The sequence below is a fragment of the Barbus barbus genome (genome assembly GCF_936440315.1).
Source record: "Barbus barbus genome assembly, chromosome: 28".
NCBI lineage: Eukaryota > Metazoa > Chordata > Actinopteri > Cypriniformes > Cyprinidae > Barbus > Barbus barbus.
Window position 1 is genome coordinate 23,722,054 of NC_136756.1, and position 14,572 is coordinate 23,736,625.

General features: G+C 34.9%; 1 protein-coding gene across 1 annotated transcript; it reads left to right on the plus strand.

The window, feature by feature from the left end:
- Positions 1 to 584: 584 nt before the first annotated feature.
- LOC306848048 (occludin-like) lies at positions 585 to 14,290 on the plus strand. Its single transcript, XM_079382366.1, has 8 exons — positions 585 to 901; positions 3,639 to 4,400; positions 5,344 to 5,505; positions 9,369 to 9,520; positions 11,099 to 11,317; positions 12,668 to 12,839; positions 12,924 to 12,965; positions 13,072 to 14,290. The coding sequence occupies exons 2-8, from the start codon at positions 3,663 to 3,665 to the stop codon at positions 13,168 to 13,170; spliced, it is 1,584 nt and encodes a 527-aa protein (XP_079238492.1). The 5' UTR covers positions 585 to 901; positions 3,639 to 3,662; the 3' UTR covers positions 13,171 to 14,290.
- Positions 14,291 to 14,572: the final 282 nt, after the last annotated feature.

Here is a 14,572-nt window from a genome sequence, read left to right on the forward strand (position 1 = left end):
TGTCCACAGATGGCCATGGTGAATGTTGTAATTTAGTAGCACTTTTAATAAGTTGCACAAGAAATCTTGCGCCATGTTTACTTCTCACCTTGTTTTATTTCCATGCCATTCTTTGATTCGACGCCAGACGGTGCTATTTAACAGTCGTTTACAAATGTTGCGCTTTAAAAATGGAATAAATTGACATGAAGTATTTTGAAACACCTTCTGACCACACTCAGAATATATACTACTAAATACCTGGAATATTTCTTAATAAATTAAAGGGCGGGTTTTTTTTTTTTTTTTTTTCTCCAAATGACCATTTTGACATATGCTACAGTGTGTGATTAAAAATAACAACACCTGCTGGAACCAAAGTAGTAAAATAATCTAAAATCCGTCCTTTGTTCACTTAATTGTGTTATTGTGATGATATAATACTAACTAATATAATGCTGATAAAAATAAAAAATTGTGAATTTAATATTTTATCGATTATGATAGGAACAAACTCGTGACAGGAATAACCCACCCTCTGCTGCTTCTATCCAATGGGATTAAACCTGGTTTGACTAACTGCGCTCGAGGCACGTCTCTAGATTAGATCGAGTAAACTTCTTGTTCTCAAGGAAGTTTATTTCCGTTCGTGCATTTCCACCCACATCTTTTGGAGGGGGTCAGCACGACTGACTGATACAGATGTGCTTCACTGCATGCATGCACAGAGCTTTAGAGAACAGAGAGAGAGATAGATCTGGACAACTGTCCCAACCAACACTTTTCCTTTCACCAGCTTCATTTTTTGAGATTTTCTCTCCTAAAACTGAGAATTGAATTTGAAGACGAACAATAATAATCTGGGAAAATAATAATAATAGTAGACATCTTCATTTCTTCAGGAGAAGACAGATTCAAAAAGGTAAATAATGTTTTGTGTGTTTATTTTACAATTGCAAAAATATTACATTTATATTTTAAAATATAATTATTTATACATTTTTAGCATTTATGATAGTATTTTGTATAGGCTCCACATACTTTTAGGCCTTTTATTAAAAATCGTTGTCTCGCTTAAAAAAAACACACACAAAAGAGTGATTAAAACTCATTTTAGTGTGTTATAGAAACATGCAGCAGTTTTACGATGACATGCAAAGTAAACAGTAACAGGCTTCCTAATCTTTGCACCAAGTTAACCCACTTTTGATTTGACTACATTTCATACATCATTATCTGTTTCAAAAATAACAATTTTGGACATAATATTATGTACAAATACCATGCTTCTTAACATGGTAATGTTTTACTTATACCAAGGTATCATGCCAAATGTTTTTGATAATGTGCTATGGTAGTGTGCTTTGAAATACCATGCACATACCATACATACATAAAGTAGACTACCATTGTATTATGATGCCATGATGGTACTGCTGTAGCTTTTTCGTAAGACCAATAAATAAAGGGTTTTAGCCTAAAAACAGTGAAGCTCACTCACATCAGTATTAACCTCTCACCTGTTGTTGCTCATTCAAAAGATTCATTAATTAATCATAAATTAAATCAAAACTGTGCTGTGTTGATAAATAAGAAAGGATTCTCTTGAAGACACCTGATCACTACAACTCTGCCTACGTATGCAGCACCCCCGCTCCAGAGCAGCCAGACAGTGAAGCTCTTGTGTTTTTCTATCCAAACCTCTCTTTTTTTAACCTCAGGCTTTTATTACCATGGTGACCATGCACAGACAGAGTGCAGCCTTGACTTTTTGCTATAACAAAGGAGAGAAGTTGGGGGAGGCCGGATAGTAGGTGAATACATAGTAACTAGACAAATGGCTTTATCTAGGCCTTCGCCAGGGACTGAAACTGTTCTGTTGTTGAGGTGTTGCACCCTACAGTAGATATAGAGATTTTTTTATTGTATTATATTATAAATATTGTATTCTATTGAAGACATTAACAATCATGACATTACAAATGAAAACATAAATTTGAATGTGAAACTAATTATTTTATATTATATTTTAAATTTTTAGAAAACAGTAAAATCGTGATTACAATTTTAAGTATAAAGACAAATTTAGAATGATTTATATCTATTCTGTCTGGTTTTGCCCTGTTAGTGACCTCACCCCTAGAGCATATGATCTGAAATTAAATAAACGGCATGTTTGGCCAGAATTGAAATCTATGCATTTCAAAGTCGGTGCTGGACAATGGTTGAGATTGAGTTTAACTCCCACGTTCGGGCCTGTAAACAGTGGCTTTGTGTGGACAGACTCTGATCCCTGGTGCCGATGTCTCCACTCTCATCTCTGTTGTTACCTCACACTGATAAACAACACAGTTATTTAAGTACGGTGGTTACACGGCTTGTGGTTTTGGGTAACGTCATTTTGGCCTGTGTATTAATTGATGTCACTGCTGATGTGCTGATCTAAGACATTTAAAGGGACAGCTCACTCATGAATGAAAATGCTGTCATTATTTACTCACACTTGTCTCATTCCCACCCTGTATGCTGTTTGTTATGTTTTGTTGTGTACACAAGGAGTGTATGTCAGCTATCAAAAAAGGCATATCAATTTTGTATTTATTTCTGTTTATGATTATTTCTGTATAATATTCCATTGCAGCTCCTTTATATGCACTGCTATTCAAAAGTTTGGAGTCGGTGTGATTTTTAGCAAAGACACAATAATTATATCAAAAGTGAGAGCAAAGACAGTTATAATGCTACAGAGGATTCCTATTTCAAATAAATACTCTCTGTTCATCAAAGAACGCAAAAAGAATAAAAAAAACGTATAATGGTTTCCACAAATATTACGCGGTACAACTTTTTGCCCTCATTGATAATATATGTTATATGTGTGTGTGTGCGTACTTGTTTATGCTACATTGTGGGGACCAAATGTCCCCTCAAGGATAGCAAAACCTGAAATTTTTGACATTGTGGGGACTGGCCTGCGGTCCTCACAATGTCAATTAAAAATAGTAAATTATGTTTATCTGAAAGTGTAACAATGCAAACGGGTTTTCTGTAAGGAGTGGGTATGGGTTAGGGGATAGAAAATATAATTTGGTCAGTATAAAAGTAATAGAAGTCTATGGAAAGTCCTCACAATTCACAGAAACAAAAGAGTGTGTGTGTGTGTATGTATATGAGATTTATTCAAAAACATTAAAAATGTTACTGACCCCAAACATTTGAACAGTGTATGTTTGAATTCATATGATTTAAAAAAAAATGTAATTTAATGTGATTTCAGTTAATACATTTTTTACTTAATATTTTTTACATTTTTAAAAATTTATTACTTTTTTTTTAAATTAATACATTATTATTTTGCAATTGGATTTTGTTCATTTAATTATTTTTATTTTATTTATTTATTTTTTGTTCAATTAATTATTACTTAAATTTAGATCTTTTCCTTACACAAAGCTATTGTATGCCTTAGACTGGAATATAGTGCGTGGCTTTAATTGGGCTACATTTATGGTGTTTTTTTATTTTGTCTTTTAAACTGAATTATTTCACAGATTTAACTGGCCTTTTAAACAATAAATGAAGAACCTGTTACATTTTCTATCTGCCTGTATCACCTAAGTGATATTGTTCATATTTATACATTCATTTGCTTCTTTTAGCAGGTCATTGGACATCTTTGAGAGATGTTTGAGAAACAACCCTATGACAGTCCCCCGATGTACACCCCACCGTCCAATGGCTTTGGACCACCAGGGAGCTTCCAAGACCCACGGAGTGAATTCGATCCCTACCCTGCACCTCCAGGATCCTACTATGTGGGCGAGGAGGTGCCACAGCACTTCTACAAATGGTTCTCCCCTCCGGGAATTGTGAAGATTATGATGGGAACCGTTATAATCCTCTGTCTGGGAATCTTTGCCTGTGTGGCCTCAACTCTGGTCTGGGACATGCAATATGGAATTGGTTATGGATCTGGATATTCGGGCTATAGTGGATACGGAAGTGGATACGGATACGGCAGTGGATACGGAAGCTACGGAAGTGGATACGGAGGGTACTACAATTCTTACCCGACCCCTTACTCGGCCAAGACTAGCATGATCGCCATCGCTGCCATAAACTTCATCATTGCTTTGGGATTCTTTGCAGCCAGCTTCTCCAAAACAAACACGTTCCGCAGCAGGAAGTTCTACCTGGTGGTGCTTGTTATTTGTTCTATAATGGCCGTGATTCAAGGCATTATAAGCATAGTGTACATTGTAGGAGTGAACCCTATGGCCCAAAGCTCCACCAACTCATACTACAACCCCATGATTCTGATGTGTCAGAACCTCTATGGCAGCAGTGTGACAGGAATGGGGGCCGGCTTTCCCGTCTATAACCAGTACTTGTACCACTACTGCTACGTGGACCCTCAAGAGGTACCATTTAAAGTTACAGGATGTTTCGAAATGTCTTTAGAGACTACATTTAATTTATGTTTTCTTTATAGTCTACAATCAAAGGATTGCCATAGACCATAATTTCAACTCCAGTGTGTAAATCTGTACAGGATGTGCATTTACACTTACAATGGAAGCCTGATCTAACCCTTATATTTAATTTTATTGCTGTAATCTGTTGTGTTTAGGTTGATTTAGTGATGTTAAAGGGATAGTTCACCCAAAAATGAAAATTCTGTCATCACTCACTCACCTTCAAGTCAGATGCTGGTAGCCATTGACTTGGTATGGAAAATAAATACTATAGAAGTCAATGGCTGCCAGCAACTGTTTGGTTACCAACATTCTTCAAAATATCTTCTTTTGTTCAGCAGAAGAAAGAAATTAATACATGTTTGGAACAACATGAGGTTGTGAAGACAGAATTAAATGATGATAGAATTTTTATTTTTGGGTGAACTGTCCCTTTAAATAGTCATTTTAAAGGTAAGTTCATTCAAACATTTTTACTCACCTTCATGTCATTCCAAACCCATAATACTTTTGTTCATCCTCAAAACAAAAATGATGATATTTTTAACAAAACCTGAGATTTCCGTCCCTCCATTGAAAGTCCCTGTACCCAAAACTTTTCGATGCAAAAAGATTTCATTAAGATTTTCAAAAATTAATAATTTTTAAAAACTATTTGATTTGAGTGGTTTAATCCAAATCCAATGAATATACATGATCACTTTATTCGATAAAGTTAATTTAGGCTTTTAGTCACTTACAGTATAAACATTGATCAACGCACATAAAAACTGATCATGAGAGTGAGATGATTATTAAGATGATTATTGTAGTGTACTAAATTTTAGTTCAGTATGACAAAAACTTTATGTACACATTGGACTTAACACTACAGTTTTGTCGTTTGCAGGCAGTTGCAATGGTTTGTGGGTTCATGGTTGTGGTGGCACTGGCTGTGGCGGCCTTCTTCTCCTTTAGAACCAGAAGTAAAATCTGGCACTATGGAAAACCAAACATCTACTGGGATCGACCTCTAATGGGAGGACCCGAGGGCAGAGATGTGGAGGATTGGGTAAGTTTCCTGATTACACCTACGTTGAGACGTTCTGCATGGAGGAAGAAACACATGGCCACTAATTAAGTGGCACACCCAGATCAGAATGCTATGAAGTGTCTTGTCTAAGGGGATGAAAATGAAAGGCCAGTGTCAAGCTTATTGTTAGTCTCTGAAGCAAACAGTATCCAAATAATTTGCAGTAGAAATGCCCATACATTTAATTGTCTACGTCATACAGTATATTTACTCTCGGATCTAGCATCCCAGCAACTGTAGGCTACAAGGGGCAAACATTTTAATTATTCTAAATACAGTAGTTTGTGATAGTAAATTTTGACCTTTTGTCTTGGTAGACTGTGAGCGGTTTGAAGGTGTGTTTTGAAGTCATATATCGTTTAATAGTTTCAGTGGCCTGTGCGACACTGGTGATAATTCAGTCACAAGGTTGAATGTGTTGCTGATATGGTCTGTTTGTTAACAGCCAACCTAGTTTCGTTGTGAATAATCATTAACCACACTAAGAAAGCTGAGTGGCTTTTAACTCCTTGGTGGATGACTATGAACAGCTAAACTTTTGTACTACTAAGACAGTTGGAAAGCAAGCTTGAATGAGCATTTCTTTACAGTTATAAAGAATAAATTACGTGGCCGAGACGGTTGTAAGTGTGGCCTCTGGTTGGTATATTACTGATTATAAGTGTATTTAAGATTATAAGTATATTTATTTCAAGTAATTTATTTCAATAATTGGCTTAAAAGGACAAAATGTACATTGTACTGTACATTTAAAGTCAAAATATGTTTTGGATAAATGCCAAATATCTGTATATATAAAATTAAAGAAATTATTTATTTTAAATTCATACTGCCAATATTTCATTTTCCTTGCCAAATATAATTTAAAATATATGCTAAGTACATGCTGCAGAAAGTTCAGCTTAAGGAAATATAAAAAAAAAAAAAAAAAAAAAAAAAAAATATATATATATATATATATATATGTTAAAATGTTAAAGATAAAAGAAAATGTAAGTAACTTAAATACATTTGTGTTTTTAATCTATTTTAGCAATATGTTTTGGGCCTTATTTTGAAAAAAGAAAAATCTAAATAAAATATATATATTTCCCATATGGGATTACACACAAAATATCAAACAATTTTATGAATACTTATTTACACATTATGTACTGAAAATGTGCCGAAACTGCTTTCATTATATTCTGAGCCGACGATCCATGTTTATCAGCTAATTTTTATTTTAAAAATAGACAAATATCGGCCAATTTCTCATGCTGGCTAGTATAGGAATCACTGTTTGTTCACATTGCATCTATGGTTTTATTTGTGTTACAGAACAGTGTTTCAGTAAAACAGTACAATAGTGCTGTGTAAGAGAACATGAGTCATGTTGTGTGTGTGTGTGTGTGTGTGTGCGCGCGCATCACTCAATAACATTTCATTACTCACTGTGACTCTTTCTTATTTGAAAAAGAGAAGCAATTAAAGCAATAAAGGTTATTCAAGAATCAGACATTTTGCACTAAAAAGATCAAAAGAACTTTAATTTAATTATCATTAATTTATATAAAGTGAAATGACTGTGAGGCTCCTCATACCAAAGAAAAAACCAGATGAGATCCCTTTAATATATTAATTGTTTTTCCTAGACAGATATACAAAGATTAAATGAGCGCAAATGCAGACCTTTAGCATTTCAGAAGAGATCAAACTCTGCTCAGTTCTCAGATGCACTAAGATACCAAAGTTTAGTCAAGTCAGAGAACTCGATATGAACTTCAATTTTTCCAAAATCCTTCATAATTCTATAGCTTTATACTCTTAATATGTTACAATTGTTTCTATTTTTAATTATGAATTTTTGAAGAAATGTCTGAGACAAGGCTGATAATTAAATAAGCTTTAAACTGAGAAACTGCTCTTGAGCTAAACATGAACAGCCTCTAGTAAATCTTTCTACAGGTTATTAATGAACCCGTAGCTTGTAGTGAAGGCTCCGTGGGGTGCGGTTTGATTTTGGATTAAGTCCATTGGAAACATAATTACTGCCATCATGAGACTGGTCTGCCTTTCTCTGCCCCAGTACTTTCAGCAAATCCCGTTCCACACACTCCCTTTGAAAACTCCTTGCCTTTATATCTCTCCTTCACTTTTTTTCTAGTGCAGAAGGAGGTCACGAAATTGAAACGTCCCTCTTTTCAGAGTTCTCAAGCATTCTTTCCCTGCTTATGTAGCATGATGGCGGATCAGCGGTGGCAGTAGCTCATGCAGGGAAAGCATTGTTGGAATTCCTGGATGATTTGAGCTCTTCTGCACAGGGGCTTTTCCCCTTCTCCCCAGCTGCAGGGAAACGCTCCTCCACCCTCTTTCCTCTTTCTCAGCTGCGTCCTCCCTCCTAACACACACACACACACATACCTTTACACACAACCCCTCCAGAACAAAATAAACAGTCCCACCGTCACGCACACCTGATTTCATTGTTTTAGCCGTGTACTTATCAGAATTGTTTTTCCTTATTGTTTTTCCTTGTATCCGTTTATCCTCTCTTCATTTGTTTTAGTATTATAAAGTATTATAAATCATATATTGTGCCAGAAATCTTTACTATTGGCATTGTGTGTTTGTCACAAAAAATTCACTTACATGCTGAGAACATCCTCTGTAATCAAACCTCAACAGGAAGAGCAAGGGCACTTTTGCTTCTTATTCCCTACAGTCTTTCCTGTACAGTAGCAGAAGGAAAATAAAGTCTAAACAATGGATCTAAAATGGTTTCTGTGTTGGTATAATGTTCTGCACAGAATGCAGTTTCAAAAGTCTGCAATCAAGACAGATTTATGATATTTTTAATAATCTACTTTTTGTGCATTATTGTAATATACATAACATCCTTACAGGCTTTTAACAAGAAAAACTGATCTGGTATTTATTTTATGTTATGTCACATTTTTCAAACAGAGTTTTTTATATATATTTTCACTGCTGTTCAAAAGTCAGGTCTTTGTGGTCAGAAAGATTTTTTTAAGCAAGGGTGCATTTAAGAAAATAGGCATTTCTAATTTCAAATTAATGTTCTTTTGAATCGATGGATCCTAAAAATGCATTGTTTTCCACACAAGTATTAAATTTCTTTTCAGTGTTGATAATATTAATAATAAATATTTTTGTGCACCAAGTCAGCATATTAGAATGGTGACACTTGAGACTGAAAATTAAGCTTTGCCACCGCGGGAATAAATTTCAATTTGAAGTCTATTGAAACAGAAAACAGTTGTTTTAAATTGTAATAATATTTCACATTATTTTTGTTTCTACTCCATTTTTCATCAAATAATTGAAGCCATGATGAGCTTCTTTCAGATACATTTAAAACATCTTACCGACCTCAAGCCTCATGTGACGCCTTTAAGATGATACATTTATTTCACATTTCAGTTAGTAGTACTGTGTATAACTGCATTGTATATTAATCAATGCAATACAAAAGTTTCCTAAAGGCTTGGCAGCAAAAAAGGACCATTTTTATCTAAAGATCAGAGATAGTGTGGAATATGGTCATGAAAAACTAAAATAGGATGTCGATGCTAAGTATTTCTGCTAACATTATAAGCAGAATTATATAAATGATACAATAATTTAAGACCCTTTTAAATTTAAGATCATTTCAAATTCACATTAAAAAGTCTGTTATCTGCTTTTAGTTCTCACTTGCTTTGCTTAAATGTTTGTGATGTCTTTTCCCCTGTCATTATCTGAGATATGTTGCTTCATGATGTTACGCACATCATACTCTCTGCTGAGATATGAATCAAAGTTGGCAGACTTTGTACTAAACAGTTTGTTCCTTTTTTCAGGTCAACCACGTTCAGGATGGACAGAGTGTGCAGGAGGCATCCATGGTGTTTTCAGAGAAGATGGCTCCTGTTTTGGTTTCAGCCCCCAGTGTCGGCTCCATCCCCCTGAAGACCGGCAGCGTCTTTAGTTCTGAGACCAACAATGTTATCGGGTGAGTGAGTGATCCGACCCTGGGATGGCTGGAGACTTTAAAGCTGAGCTCCATGTGAACAGGCAATATTGCATGTCCCTGCTAAGGAAATGCTGGAGCTAACTTTATAGCTTAAGTCATTTGGAATTGCATTCTAGCTTTCCATACACTACTGATCAAACGTTTGGGGTCTCTTATGCTCACCAACAGTGCATTTATTTGATCAAAATTACAGTAATATTGTGAAATGTTTTCTATTTTAGTATATTTAAAAATGTAATTTATTCTTGCGATGCAAAGCTGAATTTTCAGCATCATTACTCCAGTCTTCAGTGTCACATGATCCTTCAGAAATCATTCTAAGATGCCGATTTGATGCTCAGTAAACAAAGGTATTTGTCACTTTAAAATAAAAGCATTAGCCTAATTCCCTTAAAAAAATCTAACATTTGAATAGCAATGTAGACTTACTCTTAGTCCAAAGTAGTCCGTGGCTTTTTTTGCGACCTTGGTTAGTTGATGTTAAATCATCAGTGCTATTGTCTGGATCATTAATCTGCCTAATGGTCTGGGCCATTAGTTTTATGAAGTCAGGTCAGATTACACCAAATATGACGTGTCTTGGCATGAGATCAAACTTTTAGCATTTTTTAATGAGATGTTCTTTCATTATAATTTATTTTTAAGTCAGGTCAGCCTTGTCTTTTTATGTGGCTTTACAAGCTTCAATGATATTGATTCAGTATAAATTAGTTAATGACATCGTTGGCAAAGTCCCTTTTAGGAGTAAATAAACTTAAAAGATGTAAAAGATGATTGGCTTTTCAATTTTTCATTAAAGAAAAAAAAGGTTATTCTGTAATTTGACCTAACATGTTTATTGGAAAACACAAAAAACATCACAATGTAGTGCGATGAGGAAAACATATTGCTTATTAACACAGTGAAATGTGAAACACCAGCTTATGAGGATATCTGAAATACTTTAGCAAATGATATTTTGCTGCAATATTGCCAGTACTGCAGTATTGTTTCTGTTACTGCTGTGTTTAAGAAGTATGGTAGCTTAAATATCAGTCTCAGTTTGAAAAGCATTGTTTCTATGAAACATTCTCACTAATAATGCTTCTAATGTGCATTTACTTATTTAATTCATTAATCTCCTACTACAGTCTTAAACCTATGGAAGTTTATTTTAATCACAGAATAAAATAAATAAAAGTACAATAATTTATACCAGTACCAGTTTATATCTCAAAATTTCTCACATTTGTTTCTTATATAATATATACTCAGAACTGCAAGAAAAAGTCAGAATTGCAAGATGTAAAATGTTATAGTTGTGAGATGTACACTCACAATTGCTAGATAAAAACTCACAATTGTGAGAAGAAAAGTCAGAATTGTGACATATAAACTTGCTATTGTGAAAAAAAAGTCTGAATTGTGAGACAATGACCTTTTTTGTGTTTTAATTCCATGGCAGATAAACTTTTTCTATTTTCAGATTTTCATACAGTATCTTGAAAAATATTTACTTGCTCAAATGTGTGCAATTTCTTTTCTTGGATAAAGTAGTAACAGTTTTTCCACCCACAGTTACCCTGAGCGCTCTTTCAGCCAGCCATCTCATTCGACATCCCCGTCTGGAGAAGTGAGCTCCAGCCCCTCCGACCAGACAGACACCATCCGCAAGCCGTCTGCCTCCAGGGGCAAGAGACGCAGGAGGAACCCTGAGCTGGACGAGTCCCAGTACGAAACTGAGTACACAACGGGAGGAGAGACTGCCAACGATTTTGACGAGGATCTATGGACACGGTAAGAATTTTTTGTGGTTCAGGCAGGCCCAGGGTTAGTAGCACATTCCCTTGGACACAGCAAGGACGTCTGTAGGACATAATCATCTCTGGCATGCATCTCCACATGATAACATAAAAGACTAAATTTGGGTTAAAGGTCTTTGCATATGTGTGCATGTTTATATGTGTTGTTTGGTTGGCTGTAAAGAGTTAAAAAATAGATGTGGTTTGGTTTCACTCATTGTTGGCCCATGAGAAGAAAATCTTTTTGCAAATAATAAACTTACAGGGAAAATGACATATAAATGTAACAATTAACAGTATATTCTTTTAGCATTTATTAATCTTTGATCATGTTAGTTATACTTGAATTATGAACAGTAATCACTGAATTATGGACAATTTAAAAAAATATTCTCACTATTTTGCTGTTTTTTGACACAAATGAAAAATAAAGGGTTGAAAGTTTGAGTCTTAGTAAAAAGTTGACCTTAGTAAGGAGTTAAGGCATAGTCACATTAGCAAACTTTCAGTGAATACTGGTACATATTTCACATTAGGTGAGTTTCTACAAATAGTGGTAGTTCATATTAGCAAAAATAAATTGTCAGATGAAGTATTGAATTAGTGATTTTGTTTTTGGTGAATGGTAGTATTTCCCATTAGCTAAATTTCTGTGAATGATGCTATTTCACATCAACAAATTTTCTTCAAATGATTTTATTTCACATTAGTGAATTTTTGGCAAATGGTTTTATTTCACATTATTCAAATGTAGTACTACAGTAGTACAGTATTTCACATTAGTAACATTTTGGTGAATGGTAGCATTTCACGTTAGCAACATTTTGGCACCTCTTGGTGTTTCACATTAGTAAAATTTTGGCAAATGGTAGTATTTCACATTAACAAAATGTTGTGAATGGTGGAATTTCAAATTAGCGTCATTTGAAATATCAGAGACCATTTTGGGGAATATTTATGCCCTCACTGATTGTGCATATTCCTATTCAAATGACTGGATTTTGCTGACAGATTGTCACCTTGTAACGGTAAATGTGTGCACCTTTCCTCGGTTTATGGTGGGTGTTTGTTTTGTTGTTTTGCTGTGCTGTGGCAACTGAAAGGTTGTCAGTTCAAACTCCACAGCAGTTAATCCGTCAAATACCACCGTTGTTGCTTTGATCAAGATGCTTAACTCTAGGTCGCGCCAGAGGGATTGTTGCTGAAAAGTGTCTGTTTATTCATTTATTTGGATAAAACTTTATTTAAAAACTACCAAATGACTATTAATCTTAATTATCTTGCCTACTTTAAAGCTCATTATACAAGCTTCCATCCAACTGCGTTCTGTTTCCTTCCCAATCAGTCTGTATCCAGAGATCACGTCTGACACCCAGCGACACGAGTACAAGAAAGAGTTTGACTCGGACCTCAGGACCTATAAGGAACTGTGTGCCGAAATGGACGACATCAGCGATCAGATAAACAAGCTTAGCAGAGAGCTGGACGCACTTGAAGAGGGCTCGTCCAAGTACCATGTGAGCGACTGAAACATTTCAGATGACTACTTCACCTCCCTCTTGTTCAAATCCATATGACTTTCTTTTTATCTCACGTTACAGGCTGTAGCAGAGGAATATAATCATCTCAAAGACCTAAAACGGGTGAGTCATGGTTATAAAACTAAAGTATGACTCATATTCATAGTAATAGATGCTCTGCTTTTTTATGTTAATACGAGGCTTTCTTTCCATTATTCTCTCTGCTTAGATGCCAGATTATCAAAACAAGAAGCACCAATGTCGCAAATTGCGCCACAAGCTTTTCCATATTAAACGAATAGTTAAGATCTACGACCGCCGTCAGTAATAATGAGCTCCATTAAACCACCACCCCTGCTCTCACTTTTGCAACTGATGAAGCCTTGAACTGCCTATGTGACCGAAGTTGCCCGAAACTGCTGTAACAATGGCTTCACCCAGTGCTTATGATTAACCTGAGCCCTAAAGATGGTTGGAAACCATGACCAGAGATTTCAAAACCGGTCTTTCCATTACCTGGAACTTGTTCTTTCACTGGAAACATCTGCTTTTTTTTAGAGGGAGTGACTTCATATAGCCTGTAAAATGCCATAAAGCATTGCAATATTGTTGTTGTTTTTTTGTTGGGTGCGGATGTGATTGCTAACTTCATGGTCCGCTGATTACAGTGGTGCATGTGTTTGTTGGAGGAAATGTACTTTGGACAATCCTCTCCAACTAAGTAATTTGCACCTGCATTGTCACATCAATGCTATCCGTTTCCTTGTGTATGACTGTAAATGGGTCATGTGTTTTATGGTCTGTTTCTGTAAAGGTGTAACTGTGTCACTGCTTATTTTCAAGTCAGAAAACACAAAAGTTTTTGTTTCGAGGTGTACCAGGATAGTTTCCAGAAACAATTGAGGTATTGAAACTAGCACATTATTCCAGCACACTCTTTTTTTAACAACTGACTGTCTCCGTAAAAGAAGAAATGGTCATTTAAATCACAAGGAGAAACTGGAATTTCATATTCAGTTGTGATTTTAAAGTTGAGTTTTGTAAAAAAAAAAAACGGTGCAGATGCATTTATGCAAAAATGCAAAGATTCTGTTCATTTAGTTCTAGATTTAGTTTATATCTCATTGCATTTGATTCATTTCGAAATATTGTGATCTTCTTGCTATTTAAAACAGTAATAGCTGCTTTTAGCTCTAACCAATCAAATTTCTATGCAAGATCAAATATTGAAGTTTTTTTTTGTAATGTTGTTATAGACAACAAGTAAGATTTGTTCAGTTTTTTTTTTACTCGTTTTTGTACGAAATCATTTAAAAGTGGCAGGGCGTTCATTTTTGTCTGTTAATGAGATAATGCTTTTTGTTTCTCACATGCGTAACAGCATTTATTTTCATCTGTACATATGTGTTGTCCTTTCTATTTTCAATAAAGTTTTGTATTTAAATCTGATTGTGAAGTTTTTCTGTTATTACAGTTTTTTCAATTGCTTACACACATTTTCAAAACGTTGCCTGTTTTGTTCAAAACTTTATACACACCAAGAATTGCACACACAAAATACAAAATGCCTCACATCTCTTGCAAAATTAAGCACTGCATTCAAAATATCACAAACACATCTCAAAATTTGCAAACACCTTTGACATAATATTAATTCCTGATTTTTGTGTGTTACATAGAGAATTGTGTGTTGTGTTTTGCAAAAAGTGTTTTATGAAATTGAAAACTGA